Here is a 22,519-nt window from a genome sequence, read left to right as displayed (position 1 = left end):
AGGTGTAGGCAGCGATCAGGTCCCCCCTTTTCCTGAGATGAAGAGGAGAGCATGCTTGTAGTTGTCTACCTGTGTCTTCGTTAGGTGAAATACAGTACAAATTAACTAATTAGGTGAAATTCACTACTAAATATAAATTTAGAGAGTGAAATTATTTGTATTCTCAATCATATCAACCAGTGCATTCTGCGTGCAGAAGACCCCCAACATGTTGTCCATACTTAAGCAATACCTGAGCATCTACCCCACATCTCCATTCTGTCTGGCCTTAAGCTTGCACCATTCAAGATCATCTTATTTTTGTGAGCATCCTCAAAGCCTCCTTCACCTCCTTATTCCTCAGGCTGTAGATCAAGGGGTTCAGCATGGGAGTCACCACGGTGTAGAGCACCACAGCCCATTTATCTGCTGCCCTTGAGCTGTCTGAGCTGGGGAATAAATACATAAAAAAGCATGCCCCATAGAAGATGCTGACAGTGGTGAGGTGGGAGGTGCAGGTGGAGAAGGCTTTGCGCTTGCCCTCGGCTGAATTGATGCTCAGGATGATGCATGGCGATGATGGCCACGTAGGAGAGCAGGATAATCAGGATGCTGGACACACCAAAGAGAGATGCTGCAGTGATCAGGATGGTGTGGCTGAGGGTGGTGTCAGAGGTGGAGAGCGAGATGAGGGGGGAAATGTCACAAAAGAAGAGGTCGATGGCGCTGGAGCTGCAGAAGGACAGGGTGGACATGCTGATGGTCTGTCCCACACCATTGGTCAGCCCCACGAGGTACGAGGCAGTCACCAGCTGGAAACAGCACTTTGGGGACATGACAAGGGGGTACAGCAGGGGATGGCAAATGGCCACATAACGGTCATAGGCCATTGCAGCCAGCAGGAAGCATTCAGTTATCCCAAAAAACTGAAAGAGGAAGACCTGAGCCACACACCCAGCATAAGCAATGCTCTTCTTCTCTGACATCAAGTCAACCAACATCTTGGGGGTGATGACAGTGGAAGAACAAAGGTCTACAAAGGCCAGATTGCCCAGGAAATAATACATGGGGGAGTGGAGGAGGTGGCTGGCCCTGATTAAGATGATGATGCCCAGGTTGCCCACAATGGTGACAAGGTAGGTGAGCAGGAAGAGCAGGAACAAGTAGACCTGAGACACCGAGTCCTCTGTGAACCCCACCAGGCTGAACTCGGTCACTTGGGTGCAATTGCTTTGTGCCATGGGTTGGATGGTGCTTTGTGTGTGAGCTCCTGGCTGGGGCTTTCTTCTCCAAGAGGCAGGGATGTCCCAGGTGGAAAAGCCTCTATGTGGTGGGAGCTGCTCAGAGACAGTCCTGCAGGATGGAAAGGGAGAGTTCAGGCACAGCTCAATGCGGAACAGGTTGGTGAAACTCCTGTGCCAGCACCGGTAGAACAAAGGGGTGCTCAAGCAATTAAATACCATGTCACAACACGGTGCCTGCTCCTCTGACTCACCTTGAGATGTTGATCAATGACCCCTGTGGAAAGCAGTGGGAAGGTTGCACACCCATATAGCTTTACCTTAGTGCTGCACTTCATTGCCTGCGTTAATGCTGAGCCTGGGGCTTGGAGACCATCCGGATCAACCTGGAACACAGAGAAACGTTATGTTTTCACAGTGCACAGTTGATCCTTCATCCTCTCATGGGCATTTGCCAACCACCCACTTCTTCCCTCTCTGCTTCGGTTTCTTCCTAACTGGAACAAATTCCTGACCTATGGAAAGTACAGGTTGGACAGGGCAACCTGCTCTAGTGGAAGGTGTCTCCGGCCATCACAGGGGCTTGGAACTGGGTGAGATTTAAGGTCTCTTCCAACACAAACCATACTATGATTCTATGTAACCTTACACAGTGGTTAATATCAGTTTCCCCTCCCTCCTGACACACTTTGTCAGATCTAAAACCTTTTATTGGTTCTTTAACTTGTTCCTTGAGTCTCCAATAGAAGTGGACAAACCCCAGAGCTCAGCAATCTCTTCTCAAACACGTTTTTGGGGAAAAAAGTCATCTTTTGGAGCTGCCTCATCTCAGCAATGGGGAGCACCCTGAATGTCCTGTACAGGAAAGCTTCTGGTGCTCATCCAGGAAACATCTGTGGTCAGAGTAGAGGAAGTCTCCTGAGTGTGTTCTCCACCAGGGTGATCTCCAAACCTGCCTTCTCAGCAGCAGCATGGGGATCACACAGCACAAGCAGCTCCCTGGGAAGCCCAGAGCATCATCAAGAAGCCCAGGACCCTGCAGTAGGGCAGGAGATGAAGACAGGAGCTGCTGCTTGTTGGCAAGAGAGAACCACTGGAGAATGATGGGCTGAAAGATGCTGCCCCTCACTTACATCTCAGCTCTGTTTCTGCTGCCCTCCTGATGCTCTCGGAGATGGATGTGAAGATGAATGTGCCTGGAGCTGTGCAGGGAGCCTGGGAATGAACCAGCATCAGCAAACCCCCTTCCTATTTCAAGTGACGTGGGGATGCGGGGACTGTGAATCTCTTTGGGCCCCAGGAGGTGACAAAGCCCAAAGCAGGTCATTATCTCTTCTCTGTGTTGATTAGTTTGGAGAAGAAATATACCCAGAGGAGATGACCTCAGCTTGAGCAAGCAACAGGGCTTTGGGCTCCCTTAGAGCAAACCACAGAACAACCCAACCTTTCAAATCCACTTTTGGAGCATTTCTGAGGCAGTTACAGCTTCACAAGGGCCATAGTTGACATTATCATGGCAGGGAGATGAGGGGGATCTCGCTAATGGGAGCTGGTACCAGGGTCCATAAGCAATGTCAGGCGCCGCAGGCAATGAACCAGCTTTCCACCCATATTCAATTCCTTGTACTCAAACCATAGCTCACAAGTTTGGCTGCAAATGAGCCAACAGAAGATCGTGGTGACCTTGCTAACGACGAGGTAAATGCTGTCCTCTACTTCTTGTCCATGCAAACATCAATGCTCACATCACCCAAGGCACTCAGGTTGGTCAGGAATGACTTGGCCTTGGTACATCTGTGCTGGCTGCTCATGGTCACCCTCCTGTCCTTCCTCTGCCTGGACAGGGCTTCCTGGGGAACTTGGTTCTTAATCCCATGGGGGACACAGGCACCCCCAGTCCTTGTGCTCTCCTTGATGATGACATTCACCTTCTTCCACCCATCGTGCTGGAAGCACAAGAGACAAAGGAGAGCCTGAGGGAGCGGTGCCCAAAAGTGAAAGGAAGGAGATGGGGAGGAACAGTGAGGAGTGTGGTAAAGGACTGAAATGGGCAGCAACAGGGGAAAAAGGCCCTTCTGAAGGGTGCTTTAGGGTTGCCCCTGTCGCTGGTGGCTCTGATGGATGCTCCCAAGCCCATCACAGAACCCCAGAGAGGTTTGTGTTGGAAGGGACCTTAAAGCTCTTCCAGCTCCAACCTCTGCCACAGGCAGGGACCCCCTTTGCTAAAGCAGCTTGCTCCAAGCCCCTGTGTCCAACCTGGCCTTGAACACTGCCAGGGATGGGGCAGCCACAGCTTCTCTGGGCACCCTGTGCCAGCGCCTCAGCACCCTCCCAGGGAAGAGCTTCTGCCTAAGAGCTCATCTCAGTCTCCCCTCTGGCAGATTAAAGCCTTCATGGGGGTTATGGGGAACCTCCTTCTACAGCCAAACATGAAAGGAAAGTGCATGTAACACAGATTCCCACCAGAGATCAGCCAGATCCCCTGGCAGTGCACACTGGGAGCAAACCCCCACAATCTGGGCATCCTTTGGGGTTCCAACCCCTTCCAGAGCCACATCCTCCCCTTTCCTTCTCTCTCCAGCAGTAAAACCATTCATAGGAGCTGCAGGACGTGGTGCAATGCTGTGGATGAGCCCCCTCCACCCTCCTCTTATTGTCAACTCTGCCTCTCTCACCTCCTCATCTCCCTGCTCAATACCAGCCCTGCAGCCAGAGCAGGAGATGGATGGGGCAGAGCCTGCTCTGCAGGGCATGGGATATGTGTATGGATGTGATGGACATAAGGGGATGTGCACGGATATGGTCCCTCCTTGCTTTGCATCAGTCCTGGTCCCAAATGCTCTCACTGCTCACATAGCCCTCGTGGGCACCCTGCAGGACATGGAGGGCAGAGGCCCTCCTCTCCCTTATGATGGCCATAGGAAGGATTTAAGCACTGATTGCAAAGAAGTCAAAGCTGAGTCCCAGTTTGGATCCAGCTGCATGCAGAGCAGGGAGGGATTTCAGCCCTTGCCCAGTGCCTCCATCACCAGGGTACCACCAGGGGCAGAAACCATCAGCATCCATATGAGAATGTCCATTGTTTCCTGCAGAGCCCCAGCATCCTTCATCCTGCCCCATGGTGTGCAGTGAGGTGCTGGAGTTTGCAGTTTGAAGGGGACTATGGAGCAGCCCCTTTGCTCTCTGCCCCCTCCAGATTTTATCCCTCTGTCAGTGACCTCCCTGCACACATTCCTGGTCCCCAAGGTGACAGCTTCTCCCCATCCATCTCCTGCTGTCAGGCTGGGATTGGGCATGGAGATGGGAGGTGTGGGACAAGATGGTGAGGTTCCGGGTGGCAGCACAGAGACAGGACCAGCATTTGGAATGGGTGCAAGGGGACAGGGGACCACATTGCACATCTCTCTTCCCTATTCCAGAGCTGCAGAGGCTCTGCACGAGCAGCCACAACACTGTGGATGCTGCTGTGCTTTTTAATATGGCTGAGCTGGTGGTACCCAGAGGGGCTTTGACCAGGAGAGGGAGTCACAGCAACCCCTATGTCCCTTCAATTGGATGTGTGACATCACATCTTCCTTCCTTGTAATGAAACCAAGAGGAGAAGGAACATCAAACTTCATTTCAATTCACAGTTACCAGCTTTGAGGAAGAAATTAGCCACAATTATCCCAGGCTTCTTTTCCTCACGTAAAACACCAATCAGCTTTATTGAGTTATAGCCTTGGTCACTGATAAATATCTGTTTTTCTTGCAAGATTCTCGACCTTGTCCCTCAGCTCCAATAAAATTCCTCACCCTTACCTGTTAGCTCTTTATTAATGCCTCTGGGGTGGGAGGGAAGAGGAAGTGTAGTTTTACATTTGCTTGCTGAAAAAGAGTCAGAGAAAAGGTTTCAAAAGATTCATTGCATTCGTTTGTGCCTTTCAAAGAGAAGAAGTTGGTGGGAATCAAGGTCTCAAGCTGCACCTTAAAATGTCAAGGGGAATCCCTCCCCAGGCTGCAGCTTCACAGGAGATTTCACTTCATGTAAGGAAGTGTAGAAAATATAATACCTAATGCAGATTGATGAACTGTGCTGAGACTACCCAGTGTTAAGGACAAACTGGGCATATCAAGTGGTCCTCCTATTCATTTTAAGTGGTGTTTTACACTCTTTTTAAGTGCCCTTTACTTAAATGGTGAGAAAAATGGAATTCCAGCTGGAGATAAGCACCCACATCCCATGTCCATGCCCAGCTCACACTAAAGCAGACCAGGAAACACCAAGTGGTGGGTTGCACTTATAAATACAGCATAAGGCAAGTTTCCGTTGGTGAAAGACAATCCTGAACCCAGAATCAATGGTAACCGAGAGCTGCCTGGGTCAGAAAGAAGCAAAAAAACACTGGTGTGGGAAAATGTTTTTCCTTTACCTCTTGTGAGGGAGAATTAACTTCTATTTGGGAAGTACATGGGTCATGAACAGTGTCTTTTGTGTGCTCTGGAAAACAGCAGTGAGAGGTCTGTGGAAAAGTGACTTCTATCTGTGGTCAGTGAGGAAGCCAGAATTGATGTAATTACTTGCTGATGAGCTTGGCAGCACAGAGACTTTGATATCAGAGAGCTTCTTGAAAACCTTCACCACACCTTGTTTTTTTGCTTCTTTCTTGCATATTGTAGCTGAGACATGTAGAATATATACAAATAGAATCATAGAACCACAGAAAACCCAAGTTTCACCTCAAGAGATCATCTGGTCCAAGCTTTAATGGGAAAGGGAGCCTAGATGAGAAGTGTCACATGTAAGGCTCATCGCTGCTTGATGAATTACCCCACTCTGGTGTTCTTATCCCCTCTTTGGTTTAAGAAAAATTCCAAAGCAGAGACAACTGCAATACATAAAGGTTTACCTAGATTTGGTGCTACATTGCTAAGGGAGGTCTGGATTGCTATAGTCTTGTGTGTGGTGGATCCAACTCAGGGAACTCCCAAGAGGAACCTCAGTCTAACGTACAGGGGAAGAACAGCTGTCAATTCCAGCAACAGGAAACAGGCTTGGAGTTCTGAAAACACATTTGATGACAAAAGCATCATTGCATGAGTCTGCTTCAATCTTTGCAGAGAAGGGATCTACAAAATTCAGAATCCCCTGGCTGTAGACACAAAATTCTCATATCAGGTAAATAACACAGGTCCTGCCATAGAAGCCCAATATTATACTTCGTAAAAGCGGATTAAATCTCTTAAATAGAGATGGGGGACAAACAGGCAGAGGGTGGGATGAAGCCGCAGCTGAGGCTTCTCAGGGGGATAAAGGCCTATTAGTTCACCCTGGGACAATTCATCCCTGCCTAAAAATGCCCATTTCTCACCCTTGAATACAGTGGAAGCCCAGAGGCACCAGCTCAGCTGTTGGACATCTAGGCACTACATGTATATAACCCCACGGGGGCTGAAAAACTGGGCTCTCAGGTGTGCACAGAGAGGGACAGCAGCAAATCCAGAGATGGGGTCATTTGTGCATCAGTTTCCATTTGAGGACCCTCTGCAAGATCTGAAATGTCTCTAAACCCATTCTCATTCTGTTGCCAATGTCAAAGTGAAACTTCTGCATGGTCCACAAGTATGTCAGAAGCATCATACAAGCTGCTCATCACTGCTGCCTTGTAGCTGTGCTCAGGGATGGCTCACTCATGCTATGTCTTTCAGATGCCCAAGCACCACAATGCCTTTCAGAGGTGATTTCACACCCTTTGCTTTCCCTTCTCTTTGTTTTCCTCTAGGAAAGCATGAGCACCCCTAGAGTCTTCCTCCAAGGAGAGCACATGCAACTGTATTTACAGCTCCAGCAACACAAGCTGGGCTCTTGGAGTCTGGCAGGAGCTCCCCTCTCTTCACATCAGGTGCTTAACAGAGCTGATGCTTGCACGTGGATGTTCTCTGCTGTGTTGAGGATAAACCCTTGGCTCCCATCCTTGATGGCACAGGGAAGGCACAAGAGGTAACACTAACACAAAGCAGAGCCTCGCCTGCATTGAGGCAGTGGGCTGGCTTCTGCATGTCCTCAGGTCGTCTTTTTTCTGTCTTGGTCAGAAAACAGCCTTACCAACGTGGGTTTTCTTTATAAGAAGAGGGAGCAATGTCTGATGCAGGTTGTGTTTCTTTTATATAGGCATCTAAAGCAAGATGCACTGATTTATTCAAGACTTAAATGAGGATGAATCTTCTTCTGTTATAAAGAAATGAAACATTTCAGATTGTCAGCAGAATACAGTCACTAAGAAATCAGCCTTTGGAATCAACATGGTGTAATATCAATTCCATTTTAGAGGAAGCAACCTAATGCCTATGGGTTTAGGGTGCTTCAGCATGCTGTAGCTCAGAAAGGTAGGTATCATGAATTTACCAGTGTGAGTGTTATCTATTGTGAATAAGCTCAAATAGTTTGATAAATGTGGTTTGGTGAGTGAATGATAATCAAAAGCCAAGAGCAAATGTCCAGAGGTCATTCATCTGTAAGCTGTGATTTCACTGGGACTGGGACTTTCTCTTGCTCCACGCTTACGTGCGATCCTATGAGGTTCCTCTGAGGTGTCTTCTGACACAAATTCCCTTCAAACTGAAAGTGAATAAAGATCTGATTCTTTACTCAAACCTGAAAACACACGTGCTTGACTAAATCCAGAGTTTAGTTTTTCCCAGCATAGAAAAACAAAACTGCCATTAACTGCTTCAGGAAACTCCCGGTACTTTTCTGAATACCTCATCTGAAAAACGTAAAATAGATACATTTTGGTTAGAAAATATATTGGAATATTTTAAAATGACACAGTTGAAATGGTCATTGATTGGCGTTAGATATGGTCCAAAAGCAAATCTCTGTTTTTGATCAATGTGATATTCTCTTGATTTTGCCTCAGCAGTTAACAACTGGTCATGGGAGGAAATCTCACACAGATTAAATTTATCCTTTTGGGAACTACAGATAGCCCATGTGCGCAGACTCCACTTTTTGCCTTGTTTCTATTGATTTACGTTGTGACACTCACAGGGAATGTTGGAATTATCTTGGTTCGGGTGTCTCCCAGCCTCCACACCCCCATGTACTTCTTCCTCACCCATTTTGCGTTTGTTGACATCTGCTGTTCCACAGTGTCCTGGGTTCAGCAGTAGCAGTCATGTTTCTCCTCCTTGGTAGCTGGTGCAGTGCAGTGTTTTGACTTTCGGCTCGGGAACAGAGCTGGTAGAGATGTTTTGGTTTGGCCAAGGACTTTGTGAGCCTCATGCTCTGCCAGGGAGGAGGGGAAGCTGGGAGGAAGCAGAGACAGGACACCTGACCCAAACTGACCAAAGAGGTATTCCATACCACAGCACGTCATGCCCAGGGATGTAACTGGGAGTTAGCCGGAAGGGCTGGGAGACTGCAGGGTTGGAGGAGGTATCGGTCGGAGCTTGGTCGGGCTTGGGGGGGCGAGTGATCGGTCGGCTGGTGCTGAGGTGTTGTATTCTCTTCCCTTGTTATTTCCTTTATCATTATTATCACTGGTGGTAGCAGTAGTGATTTGTGTTATACCTTAGTTACTAAACTGTTCTTATCCCAACCCGTGGGAGCTGCATTCTTTTGATTCTCCTCTCCATCCCTCCGAGAGCAGGGGGAGGGCAAGAAAGGGGGGGGGGAAGTGAGCGAACGAATTACCTGACTGGGTTTAAACCACGACAGTTCTTTTTGGCGCCCAACGTGGGGCTGAGATAACAACAGATTTGACTGGATTAATAGTCATTCGTCACAATGCTGATTTATTGGGTATCAGAGTTGTTCTTCTTGATCTCACAGCTTCAGACCGTTGTAACTTACGTAGAGCCGGTATTCGCTGTGTTAGTGTTTATCAAGTGTGGGGCCTGGGCTAAGGTTCTTGTCTCACTGTGCTTTATGGCAATGTCTTGTAATACGGGCAGGCTCCAGCAGCAGGGCGGGACGGACGTGGCCGTGGACTTGTACCTGGCCGTCCGGCTGCTCTTCACCGCCCTGGCCCTCACCCTGCTCTCCATCTTCGCGAGGCGGCGGGGAGCCGAGGGGGAGCGGCCCCGGGAGCCGGCGGCAGCCGAACCGGCCCGGGAGAGCGGCCCCGGGGACCAAGCGGCGGCGGGAGCGGGGCCGGAGGCCGCGGGGGGACGGCTGCCGGTGGAGGAGGCCGGGGCGGTCGAGGAGCAGAAGGAGGCGGCTGCCGAGCAGCGGGATAAGGCGGCGGAGGAGCCGAGCCCCACGGAGGAGCCGAGCCCCACGGAGGAGCCGAGCCCCGCGGAGGAGCCCAGCCCCGCGACAGCCGAGAGCATCCCCCGGAAGCCGCCTGCCAAGCCCCAGGAGGATGCAGGAGACCACGCAGCATTTCCCAGCAAGGCAGAGGAGGAAGAGCTGGACTCAGGAAAAGAGAAGCTGGCGGTGGGAGAGCCGGCAAGCACAGCAGCTACACCAGCCCCAGTGACAAGCACAGCAGCATCGTTTGAGAGTTCTGAAGGCTTTGAATGGCCTTTGGGTATCCTTGGGACCTGCCTGCTGATTGTGATGGGGATCAGCATGTTGGCACACACACACACTGTGTTCTACCCACAACCATTTTGTCTGATCTCAAAAGTTAAGCAGAGTCAGGTTTGGGTCTTGTCTGGGATTAGACGACAATATAGGGGGACCAAGAGATTTTCCCCAAGGCTGGAGAGTCATGAGTGGCAGGGTGTGTGGGACAGTATGGGCAAGTATCTAGTCCACTGGGCCCCTCCAGTGCTTTGGAAGCATCGGAGATGGAAGGCAGCTGTATGGAGTCCCCAGCAACAAGCTGCAGAAACTGCTTAAGGGGACAGTGAATTATTTTAAGCCTGGTGGGCCCATGGCACTTCAGGCCATCAGAGCAGAGATGCAACATAGAGATGGACTCATGATCGAGGGGTGGACTTAACAATGGACACTATTGCCCTAGTTATTCACGAGTGTGAACACTGCACACAGTCTCTCCTGCTCTGGAAGACTGTTACAAGAGATGGAGCCTGACATGGACCAGATGGACGCAGCAGCTTTATAGGGACTGGTCCATGCACTAAGATAAGAGTGCACCGAGATAAGAGTGATGGTATATTGAAAATGTGGGATCTGAGCATGACGTGAATGGTATGGAATAAGGGGTGGATAATGTCCTGGGTTCAGCAGTAGCAGTCATGTTTCTCCTCCTTGGTAGCTGGTGCAGTGCAGTGTTTTGACTTTCGGCTCGGGAACAGAGCTGATAGAGATGTTTTGGTTTGGCCAAGGACTTTGTGAGCCTCATGCTCTGCCAGGGAGGAGGGGAAGCTGGGAGGAAGCAGAGACAGGACACCTGACCCAAACTGACCAAAGAGGTATTCCATACCACAGCACGTCATGCCCAGGGATGTAACTGGGAGTTAGCCGGAAGGGCTGGGAGACTGCAGGGTTGGAGGAGGTATCGGTCGGAGCTTGGTCGGGCTTGGGGGGGCGAGTGATCGGTCGGCTGGTGCTGAGGTGTTGTATTCTCTTCCCTTGTTATTTCCTTTATCATTATTATCACTGGTGGTAGCAGTAGTGATTTGTGTTATACCTTAGTTACTAAACTGTTCTTATCCCAACCCGTGGGAGCTGCATTCTTTTGATTCTCCTCTCCATCCCTCCGAGAGCAGGGGGAGGGCAAGAAAGGGGGGGGGGGGAAGTGAGCGAACGAATTACCTGACTGGGTTTAAACCACGACACACAGTCATCTCCCCCAGGATGCTGGCAAACCTGTTATCAGAGGACATAACCATTTCTTTCACTGGCTGCATGATGCAGTTCCTCACCTTCGCTTTTTGCTACTATTGAGTGTCACCTCCTGGCCATAATGGCCTATGATCGGCACGTTGCTATCTGCCAGCCCCTGCTTTCTGTGACCATCATCTCCAGCCACGTTTACAGGCAGCTGGTAGCATCGTCCTACCTATTTGCCTTCCTCAGTGTCATCATCTGCACATGGTGCACGTTTGGAGGTTCCTTCTGTGGTCCCAACAGCATTGACCACTTTTTTTGTGATGTAGTCCCTGTGCTAAAGCTCGTGTGCTCCGACGCCCACAGCAGTGAGATGGTCATCTTTGCCTTTGTCACCATCAATGCGGTGATTGCAAGCGTGATCATTTTGCTCTCTTACAACTCTATTATCCGCACTGTGCTGAGGATGTGCTCAGCACAGAGCAGGGCCAGAGCCTTCCACACCTGTGCCTCCCATTTAATGGCTGTTGCCTTGCTCTTCGGGAGAGCATTCTTCATGTACCTACAACCTCCATCTAGTCACAGGAGCCTGGATAAGGTGGCCTCCATCTTCTACGCCGTGGTCAACCCCATGCTCAACCCATTCATCTACAGCCTGAGGAAGAGGGAGGTGAAGGGGGCTCTGGTGAGGTGCGGGAGAAGGTTCTTAAATGGCTGGCAACATGGAAGAGTTCTGTCATCGAGGACATGAACAATTCACCTCAAATGAGAAAGCCTATGGGGCACTAAAATAATGGCATTTTCCCAATTATTTCCATTATTCGATGCAAGTTCTTCTCCAGTTACTGCACAAAAGTCAATGACAGTATTGCATGAGAAATAGACTCCCCAAATCGCATCATCCTTCCTCTGAAGGAAACCAAGAGTAATGGAACCTCAAACTTGAATTCACTTCTCAGTCACTAGCTTGCATGAAGAAATTACCCTGAATTATCCCAGGCCTCTTTTCCTCACAGGGAACACCAATCAGCTTTATTCAGTTATAACTTTTGTCACTGATAATTATCTATTTTTCTTGCAAGATTCTTGACCTTTTCCCTCAGCTCCAATAAAATTCCTCACTCTTACCTGTGAGCTCTTTATTAAAGCTGCTGGGGTGGGAGGGAAGAGCAAGTGTAGTTTTACATTTGCTTGCTGAAAAAGAGTCACAGAAAAGGTTTCAAAAAATTCATTGCATTCGCTTGTGCCTTTCAAAGAGAAGAAGCTGGTCGGAATCAAGATCTCAAGCTCCAGCTTTGAATATCATGGGGAATCCCTCCCCAGGCTGCAGCTTCATGATAGATTTCACTTTAAGGCAGAAACTGTAGACAATATCATTCATAATACAGGATAATGAACGGTGCTGAGGCTATCCAGTGTGAAGGACAATTTGGGCACATTAAGGGGTCATCCCATTCATTTTAAGGGGTGTTTTACATTCTTCTTAAGTGCCGTTTACTTAAATGTTGCTATCCATGGAATTCCAGCACGAGACAAGCACCTACATTCCATGCCCATGTTTAACTCTTGCTAGTGCACCCCAGGAAATACCAAATAGTGTATTTCATATAGGAGTTAAGACAGTGGCTCATTTCCATAGATGAAAGACAATCCTGAACACAGAATCGATCCTAACCGAGAGCTGTCTGGGTCTCAGAGAAGCCAAAACACACCGACGGGGGAAAATATCTTTCCTTTACCTGCTGTGAGTGGGAATTAACTGATGTTGTGAACAGAACATGGATGGGGAACAATCTCTTCTGTGTGCTCTGGCAAACAGCAGCAAGAGATGAGATGTTGTCTGTTGTCTGTGGGAAAGTGGCTTCAACCTGTGCTCAGTGAAGGAGGCAGAACCGATATAATCAGATGCTAAAAAGCTTGGCAGGACAGAGACCTTTGATACCATAGAATCATAACATCATAGGATAGTTAGGGTTGGAAAGGCCCTTAAGATCATCCAGTTCCAGCCCCCCTGTCTTGGGCAATGACACCTCCCACTAAACCATGGCACCCAAGGCTCTGTCCAACCTGGTCTTGAACACCGCCAAGGATGGAGCATTCACAATTTCCCTGGGCAGCCCATTCCAGTGCCTCACCACCCTTACAGGAAAGAGCTTCTTCCTTAGATCCAATCTAAACTTCCCCTGTTAAAGTTTTAACTCATTACCCCTTGTCCTATCACTACAGTCCCCAGTGAATAGTCCCTCTGAGTTTCAAATGATGAAGATACTTGTATTTTGAAACATGTTTCTTACATGTATTAAGCTATCAGTGAAACTTGATTGAAAGACATTTTCCTATGCTGTTGCCATGATTTGTCATCCTTAACTGATACTTACCTGGTAGTCACAGTGGTTCAGTCATTTTATATACTCAGATTTCATTACTTAATTAAATGACTTCATTTCAAAATGCACTAAAGACAAAAAACTGGGGTTGTTTTTCCTGATCTGTATTCCCTTAAATGTTTCAATCCATACTTTGCCCTCACAGGAGATTTTTAATTCAGTATTCCTGGTTAATCTCCAAACACTTTTGTTGTGACCATGTGGAAAGGTAACAGTGAAATGGGGTTTTGGTGAGGGGATGAATGTTTAAAGAAGTAATCATAAATGGAAGTAAGAGGTGGGAAAATGCTTATAGAAGGGAAGTAAAATAAGTCAGCAGCAGGATAAAGCAGCTGCAAACAGTCTTCAACCCTGCCCACTTCTTGCTGGCCTGAGTATCGTTGTAGTAGTAGCACTAGTACATTGTGATGTATCACACTGTCTCAATGCCACAAATAGCTCAAGGAATGAGGCAGAAATAAAACATTTCTAACAAAGTTGAACTGCCCTTTCATGTACCTTTAATTGACTTAAAGGAACATTAAAGTTTGCTGCTGTTGTGTCAATTGATGCACACAAAACTCTCAGTGAGCCTCAAGTAAAATCATGAGTGTGACCACAGAAACCAGGTTTGGTGTTTGTACACTTGGGTTGTGCTGCTTTTCTGCCCCAGCCCTAAACTGAAGAGGACAAGAGCTGCACCACAGCATGCAGTGGCACAGAAATACCTGGGAATGACACACAGGGCACATTCCATGAGGAAACCTTCCAGGTTTTTCCTCTAAGAAGACTAAAAACGCACTGCAAAACCTCAAGCAACCTTCTGAAAGGTTATTCCTCAATGGCAGAAGGTTGGTGCTTTGTCCCAGCCATAGGGTTGGGTGGTCTGTTCTGGATTTCTGGGGATAAGGATTTTGGAGTGTTCTGAGAAGATGTTCATTTAAGGGAAGGTAAAAGCAGCTAGAAATAGAACCTAGAAATCTATATACAACATTTCTGGCTATTTCTGGTGTGTTGGGAGCTCATAGATATGTAAAAAGTGCAAAATCTCACAGAGATATAAGTAACAATGTGGGGTTGCAGCAGGGAAGTGGAGAGCAGCCACCCCAGTGGGAAGCACTAAACCCAAACCTGAAGTGCTGGGACCATCCAGAGATCATTTATTTGGGCATTTGCCTCCCCACCTCTTTTCCTCCCTCTACCTTGCTCTGGGGAGACCCCCCACCCCCCTGCAGTCCTGATCCAGCTATGGGGCAACAGCACAAGAAGGACGTGGAGTTGATGGAGAGAGGCCAGAGGAGGCCATGGAGATGCTGCGAGGGCTGGAGCAGCTCTGCTCTGGAGCCAGGCTGAGAGAGCTGGTCTGGGTCAGTCTGGACAAGAGAAGGCTCCTGAAGGGGAGACCTGAGAGCAGCTCCAGTGCCTGAAGGGGCTCCAGGAAAGCTGGAGAGGCGCTTGGGACAAGGGCCTGTAGGGACAGGCCAAGGGGAATGGCTTTAACCTGCCCGAGGGGAGACTGAGGTGAGCTCTTAGGCAGAAGCTCTTCCCTGGGAGGGTGTTGAGGCGCTGGCACAGGGTGCCCCGAGAAGCTGTGGCTGCCCCATCCCTGGCAGTGTTCAAGGCCAGGTTGGACACAGGGCTTGGAGCAAGCTGCTCCAGTGGAAGGGGTTGGGGTTGGAACTGGATGAGCTTTAAGCTCCCTTCCAACCCAAACCAGTCTGGGATTCTATGAATCTTTCAAATACAGCTAACAGCATTCTATTACCTATAGAACATGATGTCCAGTTCATTTCTTAGTCTCAGAGTTGTGAGGAGCAGCCTGCCATGCCTTCCTGACCTTGAGTGGGGAAAACCATGGAAATAATACCTGAGCTGGAGCAGATAACAGAAGTTAAGTGCACTGACTCTCTGTTAGACTCATCTGCCACACTGAGGGAAATATTTCTCTCTGTGCTGGAACCTAACTAGTAGTGGTAGTAGTGATAGGACAAAGGGTAATGGGTTAAAACTTAAACAGGGGAAGTTTAGGTTGGGTATAAGGAAGAAGTTCTTTACTGTGAGGGTGGTGAGGCACTGGAATGGGTTGCCCAGGGAAGTTGTGCATGCTCCATCCCTGGCAGTGTTCAAGGCCAGGTTGGACAGAGCCTTCGGTGACATGGTTTAATGTGAGGTGTCCCTGCCCATGGCAGGGGGGTTGGAACTGGATGACCTTAAGGTACTTTCCAACCCTAACTATTCTATGATTCTACTGACAGCAGTGTGGCAGCTCAGCCTATTTTTGCTGTCTAGGATGGGACTCACTGCCCCACGCTGCCAGGGAAAGCTCCTGAGTGTCAGGTATCTCACTGAACAATTGTTGTGGGCAGCTGGGGATCCAGCAATGCTGTATCAGAGCTGGGGTGATGGATTCAGGGCTCCTGGGGCATCACACTCAGATGTGTTTAGTCTTTCTCATGGAGCAGTCCCTCTTTCTGCCTCCTTAATGAAATGTGATGACCAGTTTGCAAGTTCTTCACCTCTTCTCCAGTTTTCAAATGGTTCAAGATTGGGTTTGGTTTTTTAAAAGAAAAGGTCTGATTTAGCCTCATGATTAAGAGATTTCTGAAGGGCTTTTGGATGTGTTTCTCTGCCTGTGAAGATTCACCAAGAACCACAGTTAGATGTTGCCTCAACTATCAAATCTTTATTGTTTTAATGTCCAGCCTAACAGAGTATATGCAAGCCACATGGCATTGCTCTTCCCTATTTCACTCCATCTTTCCTCCTTCCCGCAGGGATGCTGCCATGCAATACAGTAACAGGGCTGAAGGCAACCACACCACAGTGACCCACTTCATCCTCCTCGGCCTGACAAGCGAGACCAAGATGCAGACTCCTCTCTGTAATCTTCTTCATGATTTATCTCATCACTCTCATGGGCAAACTTGGGCTGATGGCACAGATCAAGACAAGCCCCTGGCTGCACACCACCATGTACTTCTTCCTCTGCAATCTCTCTGCTGTCGATCTTTGCTACTCCTCTGTCTTTGCTCCAAAGCTGCTTCTTGGTGGAAAACAAAACCATCTCTTACCCTGCCTGCTTCCTGCAGCATTTCTTCTTCCTCATGTTTGTGACCACAGAGGTGCTCTTGCTGGCTGTGATATCTTATGACCGCTATGTAGCCATCTGCAACCCACTGCTCTAAACGGTTTCCATGCCCCAGGGGTCTGTGTTCAGCTGGTGGCTGCATCATACATGGGGGGGAGTTTGAATTCCCTAATTCAAACCTGTTGCTTGCTGCTGTTGCCTTTCTGCGGTCCAAACACCATCAACCATTACTTCTGTGACACTAACCCTTTGCTGAAGCTCTCTTGCTCCAACAGCCACCTCAATGAGCTTTTGCTTGTAATTCTTCATGGGAGCATTTCCATGTCTGTGCTCGTCCTCATCATCACCTCCTATGTATACATCCTCTTGTCCATCCTGAGGATTAAGTCTGCTGACAGAGAAAGTCACCGCTGTGTTTTACACCCTCCTTGTCCCTATGCTCAACCCTCTGATCTACAGCTTGAGGAACAAGGATGTTAAAGATGCCCTTAAAAAAGCAACAGCAAATAACCTCATTGCGAGCTGCTCATTGACCAACCCGGTCCCAATCGGTTGATAGAACTCCTCCTCTTTCCCTTTTTAACTTGTTTTGTGTCAGCTGTCTGGAGGAGGAAGGGACTGAATGTGTTTACAGGAGCAGGTACAGCACATCCTAACCATGCTTTAAACTCTGCAGAGGCTCGGTGATGTTAAGCATCCCCTCAATATAGGTCTCTGATAAATATTCCCTTGTCATCTCTTGGGTTTTGTTTTTTTTTGGGGGGGAAAGATGTGATATCATAGGAGGTGGCAAAAATAAGCCCATGAGGAATTTCCCTCTTCAGTTTAGCTTTAGAAGTTGCACTGATTCAAGCAGTGATTCATCCAGAGGCAAGTTCAAGGAGGGATGAAGGTTTTTGAGGAGGTACATCCAAAATACATCACTTTACTTTGGGCTAATGCAAGGAAATGCATAAAATCCCATTTGCTTCCAGAAGGCTGCGCAGTGCAAAGTAAGGAAATGGGAGGAGAAGCAGAGCCACTGAGCTGCCAGAGGATGAGCATGGTATGTGCTGTGATTGAGCATTGGGAAGATGCTAAATTGCTGTGTGACCAGAACATCCCAGCCTGGAGGCAGCACAGCTGTGTCTGTCATCCTGCACCTTCCTTCCTACCACTGCAAACATCCAGCTCAGCCAAAGAGGTTTCACAGCACTGTGTGCGTTGGAAGGAGCTTAAAGGCCACCTATTTCTAACCTCCTTGCTGTGGGCTTCATCTCACATCTGGTTTAGGAGAAGTAGCAGCTGAGAGTAGGATTTTCCCCTATTGCCAAGGATTTTAGTATGATTGAATGTAATGTCTTTAGGGAGAAGTATGATTTTTCCCCTGTTTTCTTGTTGTGGGGCTGCTGTAAGTGATATTTCCTCCCACCCAACTCTTCCCCAACACAACCTGTTAACTGAGAAGGTACCACTGAGGAATGCTGCAGAACTTCATGCTCTGCAAAGCAGAAATAACCAACTGCAACCTGTTAGAGACCTTTAGCAATAAGCTCTTTATGTAGCAAATAGAGACCTGGAGACAGACACAGACAAGGAGGGGGAGATGTTTATAACACTTAGTTTCCGTTAGAGCTTGCCTTGTCCCTAGCTTGGACACCAGAGGGTCTTGCCTCTCATTAAGAGCTGTTTGTGCTGTTTGCATGATGCAAGGTGCCTCAAGGGAGCAGCCAGGACCAGTTATTCCCAATGGGAAGGTAAGCTGGGAGCTGAAAGTGGCCACAAAGCAGAGCGCGGTCCCCCTGTGCCTGAGCACAGCAGCAGCTTCCACTGATAGCCCAGGGGAAACTAAGAGTCAAGTTCATGGTTGCTACTGACCAGGAGCAATCCCAGTTACAGCACAGCCCTGGAAGTGGGCCCAGTGCCAGGACTGTGCTTAAATAGAGCCTGAGCCTATGTCAGAGGGTGTGTGAGAAGGACCCAGGTGATGCTGGCCATGGCAATTACTGTGGCTGCACTCCCTGATGTCTCAAGGAGAGGGGAACTGGGTTTTCCACAACGCAATGCCCTAAACACAGCGGCAGCTCTGCATTCAGCCTCCTCTGATGTATTCCTGTGTGCAGAGGATGAAAGAATGGAGCAGAAAGGAGCAAAGAGCTCCTTTATTGTGTTAATGAGAATCACCCCCTCCTCAGTTTATGCAAAATCATGGAATCATGGAATGGTTTGGGTTGGAAGGGAGCTTAAAGCTCCTCCAGCTCCGACCCCAACACCTTCCACTGGAGCAGCTTGCTCCAAGCCCCTGTGACCAACCTGGCCTTGAACACTGTCAGGGATGGGGCAGCCACAGCTTCTCGGGGCACCCTGTGCCAGCGCCTCAACACCCTCCCAGGGAAGAGCTTCTGCCTAAGAGCTCACCTCAGTCTCCCCTCGGGCAGGTTAAAGCCATTCCCCTTGGCCTGTCCCTACAGGCCCTGATGAAGAGTCCCTCTCTTATTCTATCTGAATCAGTTGCTTCACATGTTGTGTTCTCTTTTCTTGAGGGAATTGTTCAAATGTCTTTATTTTTCATGAAAACTCCATCAGAAACTTTGATTAAAAGCTTATAAAGTGAGCGTTTCACTTCACACCAACTTAAATTAGATTTTGACTGGTTGCCATTGCATTCATTCATTATTCATCACAGTTCTTTGCAGAAGACCACGGTTTCCAAAGGTACTTATTTTGACCACAAATTTATTCAGTTTGTCATTATACAAGTACATGTTCTTCCAGCAATTGTACAGTTCATTAAACAGAATGGTGTGTTTGGATTAAATGTTAAAACCCCTCCATCTACTGTTTCATTTAGAGCATCTTCCTCCTCAATAATGTGATGACATACAGAAGGGGATGTGACATGGTCAAATCCACAAAGCACAGACCTGGTACTGAGCATCCAGAAAGGAAAAGATGTAAGGACCACACATCCCAGGAAGATTTTAGTTGGGACACACTTCTGGCCACATGCTAACCTATGTGTGCCTATCACAAGTCCTTAGCACTGCTCCAGCTCACTTACACAGGATAAATGTATTGGATGGTCATATCAGGTATCACAGAATCCCAGACTGGTTTATGTTGGAAGGGACCTAAAAGCTCTCAACTTCCAACCCCTGCCATGGGCAGGGACGCCTTCCACTAGAGCAGCTTGCTCCAAGCCCCTGTGTCCTACCTGGCCTTGAACACTGCCAGGGATGGAGTAGCCACAGCTTCTCTGGGCACCCTGTGCCAGCACGTTGGCACCCTCATAGTGAAGAATTCCTTCCTTACATAAAATCTGGATCCCCCCTGTTTCAGTCTGAACCCATTACCCCTTGTCCTATCCCTACAGTCCCTGATGAAGAGTCCCTCTCCTGCATCCTTGTAGCCCCCTTCAGACACTGGAAGCTGCTCTGAGGTCTCCAAGCAGCTTCTCTTCTCCAGGCTGAACAGCCCCAATGTTCTCAGCCTGGTGCCATACGGGAGCTGCTCCAGCCCCTGAGCATCCTCGTGGCCTCCTGTGGACTTACTCCAGCAGCTCCATGGCCTTCTTATATTCCCTGCAGAGAAGGACTTGGGGGTGCTGGGCGATGAAAAAATGAACATGAGCCAGCTTCAGTGTGCGCTTGCAGCCCAGAAACCAACTGTATCCTGGGCTGCATCCAAAGGAGCGTGACCAGCAGGTCGAAGGATGTGATCCTGCCCCTCTACCCTGCTCTCGTCAGAGCTCACCTGGAGCACTGTGTGTAGTTCTGGTGTCCTCAACATAAAAAGGACATGGAACTGTTGGAACAAGTCCAGAGGAGGCCACGAGGATGATCAGGGACTGAAGCACCTCCTCTATGAAGACAGGCTGAGAAATTTGGGGCAGTTCAGCCTGGAGAAGGCTGAGTGGATACCTCATAGCAGCCTTCAGTATCTGAAAAGGGAGTTTAAAGGATGCTGGGAATGGACTCCTCATTAGCACGGTAGTGACAGCACAAGGGCAACGGGTTAAAACTTAAACAGGGGAAGTTTAGGTTGGATATAAGGAAGAAATTCTTTCTTGTGAGGGTGCTGAGGCACTGGAATGGGTTGCTAAGGGAGGTTGTGTATGTTCTATCCCGGGCAGTGTTCAAGGCCAGGTTGGACAGAGCCTTGGGTGACATGGTTTAGTGTGAGGCCTACCTACCAATGGCAGGGGGGCTGGAACTGGATGATCTTAAGGTCCTTTCCAACTCAAACTATTCTATGGTTCTAAGATTCTATAGACACGAAAACTGTATCAGAACTGCAGGGGATACCAGAGCTGTATTGAACCGTTGGTCTGTCCCTCAGGTCTTCAAGCTCGTTTGGGATGAACAAGTATCACCAGGCAATGGAGACAGTGGTCACTGCCTTAAATCAAGGATGAGCCTCTTTTTTGTGGGCACTACTTTCATTTAGGACTATTTAGACACAAAACACCATGGTGGGGTCTCAGGTGTGCTATTGAAGAGCTGATACTTATTTGAATTAATTATTGAAGGCTCAGGCCACGCTTACAAACACCTGAAGGTGTTTAAAGACAACAATTTGTTGTGCTGTTTATCCATGCCCTGCACTTGCTGTGTGATCTCCTTATCTCTAATAATGACCAGTGGTGAGCAATAATGACCAATAATGGCCAGTAATGATCAATTCCATAATCACATATTCCACATATTCCTTCCTTACCTCCACAGTACTGAAGGGCTCCAAATGTGCTTTCAAACCCTGCATAGATGTGGCAGCAGCTTTCGCTCCCACAGCCTCCTCAGAGCCCCCTTCACCTCCTTGTTCCTCAGGCTGTAGATGAGGGGGTTGAGGGTTGGGGTGAGGATGGAGTAACACAGCGACACCAGCTTTGCCTGATCCCATGAAGATGCCTCATGAGGCTGGACATAGGTGAGGATCCCGGGTGTGTAGAAGATGGTGATGGCAGCCAAGTGGGAGGCACAGGTAGAGAAGACCTTCAGCCTCCTCGTGGCCAAAGGGATCTGCAGGACAGTGTGGAGGATGTAGGTGTAGGACACCAGGATCATCAGGAGAGAGACCACAGCATTAAACGTAACACTGGACACCAACACAAACTTGTTTCTGTGGGTGTCTGAGCAAGAGATCTGCAGGAGGGTGGGCAGCTCACAGAAGAAGTGGTTGATGCTCCTGGCCTGACAGAAGGACAACCTCCCTGCCAGCGTGATGTGCACCAGGGAGGTGAGGAACCCGATGGTGTACACCAGCACCATCATGCCATAGCAACGCGCCCTGGTCATGGCAATGGTGTAGAGCAGGGGCTTGCACACAGCTGTGTATCGGTCATAAGCCATTACCCCATAGAGGAAGCACTCACAGATACCCAGAGCCAGGAAAATATACATCTGGGCAAAGCAACCCCAAAAGGAGATGTGGCTTCTCCCCAGCAGGAAGGTCTCCAGAGCTTTTGGGATGATAGCAGAGGAAAGGCAAACATCCATGCAAGATAAGTGGCTCAGGAAGAAGTACATGGGGATGTTGAGGTGGGGGTCAGTGTTGATCAGCAGGATCATCGTCACGTTCCCCAGCACCATGAAAACATAGAGGGATAAGAAGACTGTGAAGATGGTGGTTTGTAGCGCTGGGGCATCAGAGAAACCCAAGAGGATGAAGCTGGAGAGAACCGTGAGGTTTCCTGTATCTGTCATTTCAACAAGTTGATGGATTTGGATTGAAATGAAAGGAATCAGTGAAATACATCCCTTAGAGATAAATAATGTGGAAGTTTAGTTAGAGTTTAATCCACAAAGTAAATGCAATGGAAAATGGTGTATTTGTAATGGTGTATTTCTGTGTGTAGCCCAAGATCTGAAGTCAAAGAGGTGAATGAGCTCATTACACAACCTGAAATTAAAAGAGAATAATTCTACCATGATTGATATACACTGCACTAATGAAACACTGGGAAACATCATGTCTATCCAAATGTAATGCAATAAAATCAAATTAGTACGTCCACAAATGTGGAAAACAGAAAACATTTTGTCTTTTCTGATTTCTGGGAATTTTAAGGACCTTTTTTTCTCTCTTTTTCTGTATTTTTCAGAGTGGATCAGTGCTCTTCTCTAGATTCATTACTTGTGCTGCATCC

General features: G+C 48.4%; 1 protein-coding gene and 1 pseudogene across 1 annotated transcript; both read right to left on the bottom strand.

The window, feature by feature from the left end:
- Positions 1–289: 289 nt before the first annotated feature.
- LOC133282425 (olfactory receptor 5G25-like) lies at positions 290–1,220 on the bottom strand (annotated as a pseudogene).
- A 19,947-nt stretch (positions 1,221–21,167) lies between these two features.
- Positions 21,168–22,034, bottom strand: LOC133282424 (olfactory receptor 8I2-like; the record flags this gene model as incomplete). Its single annotated transcript, XM_061478429.1, has 2 exons — positions 21,168–21,605; positions 21,660–22,034. Coding segments are annotated over 2 exons (813 nt in total), but the record flags the coding sequence as incomplete, so codon positions are not given.
- Positions 22,035–22,519: the final 485 nt, after the last annotated feature.

The sequence above is a fragment of the Pezoporus flaviventris genome, unplaced genomic scaffold (genome assembly GCF_033815535.1).
Source record: "Pezoporus flaviventris isolate CSIRO_AGI_PZ_B2104156 unplaced genomic scaffold, CSIRO_AGI_Pfla_v1 ptg000123l, whole genome shotgun sequence".
NCBI classification, from domain to species: domain Eukaryota; kingdom Metazoa; phylum Chordata; class Aves; order Psittaciformes; family Psittacidae; genus Pezoporus; species Pezoporus flaviventris.
This window is presented reverse-complemented; position numbering and strand designations above follow the sequence as displayed.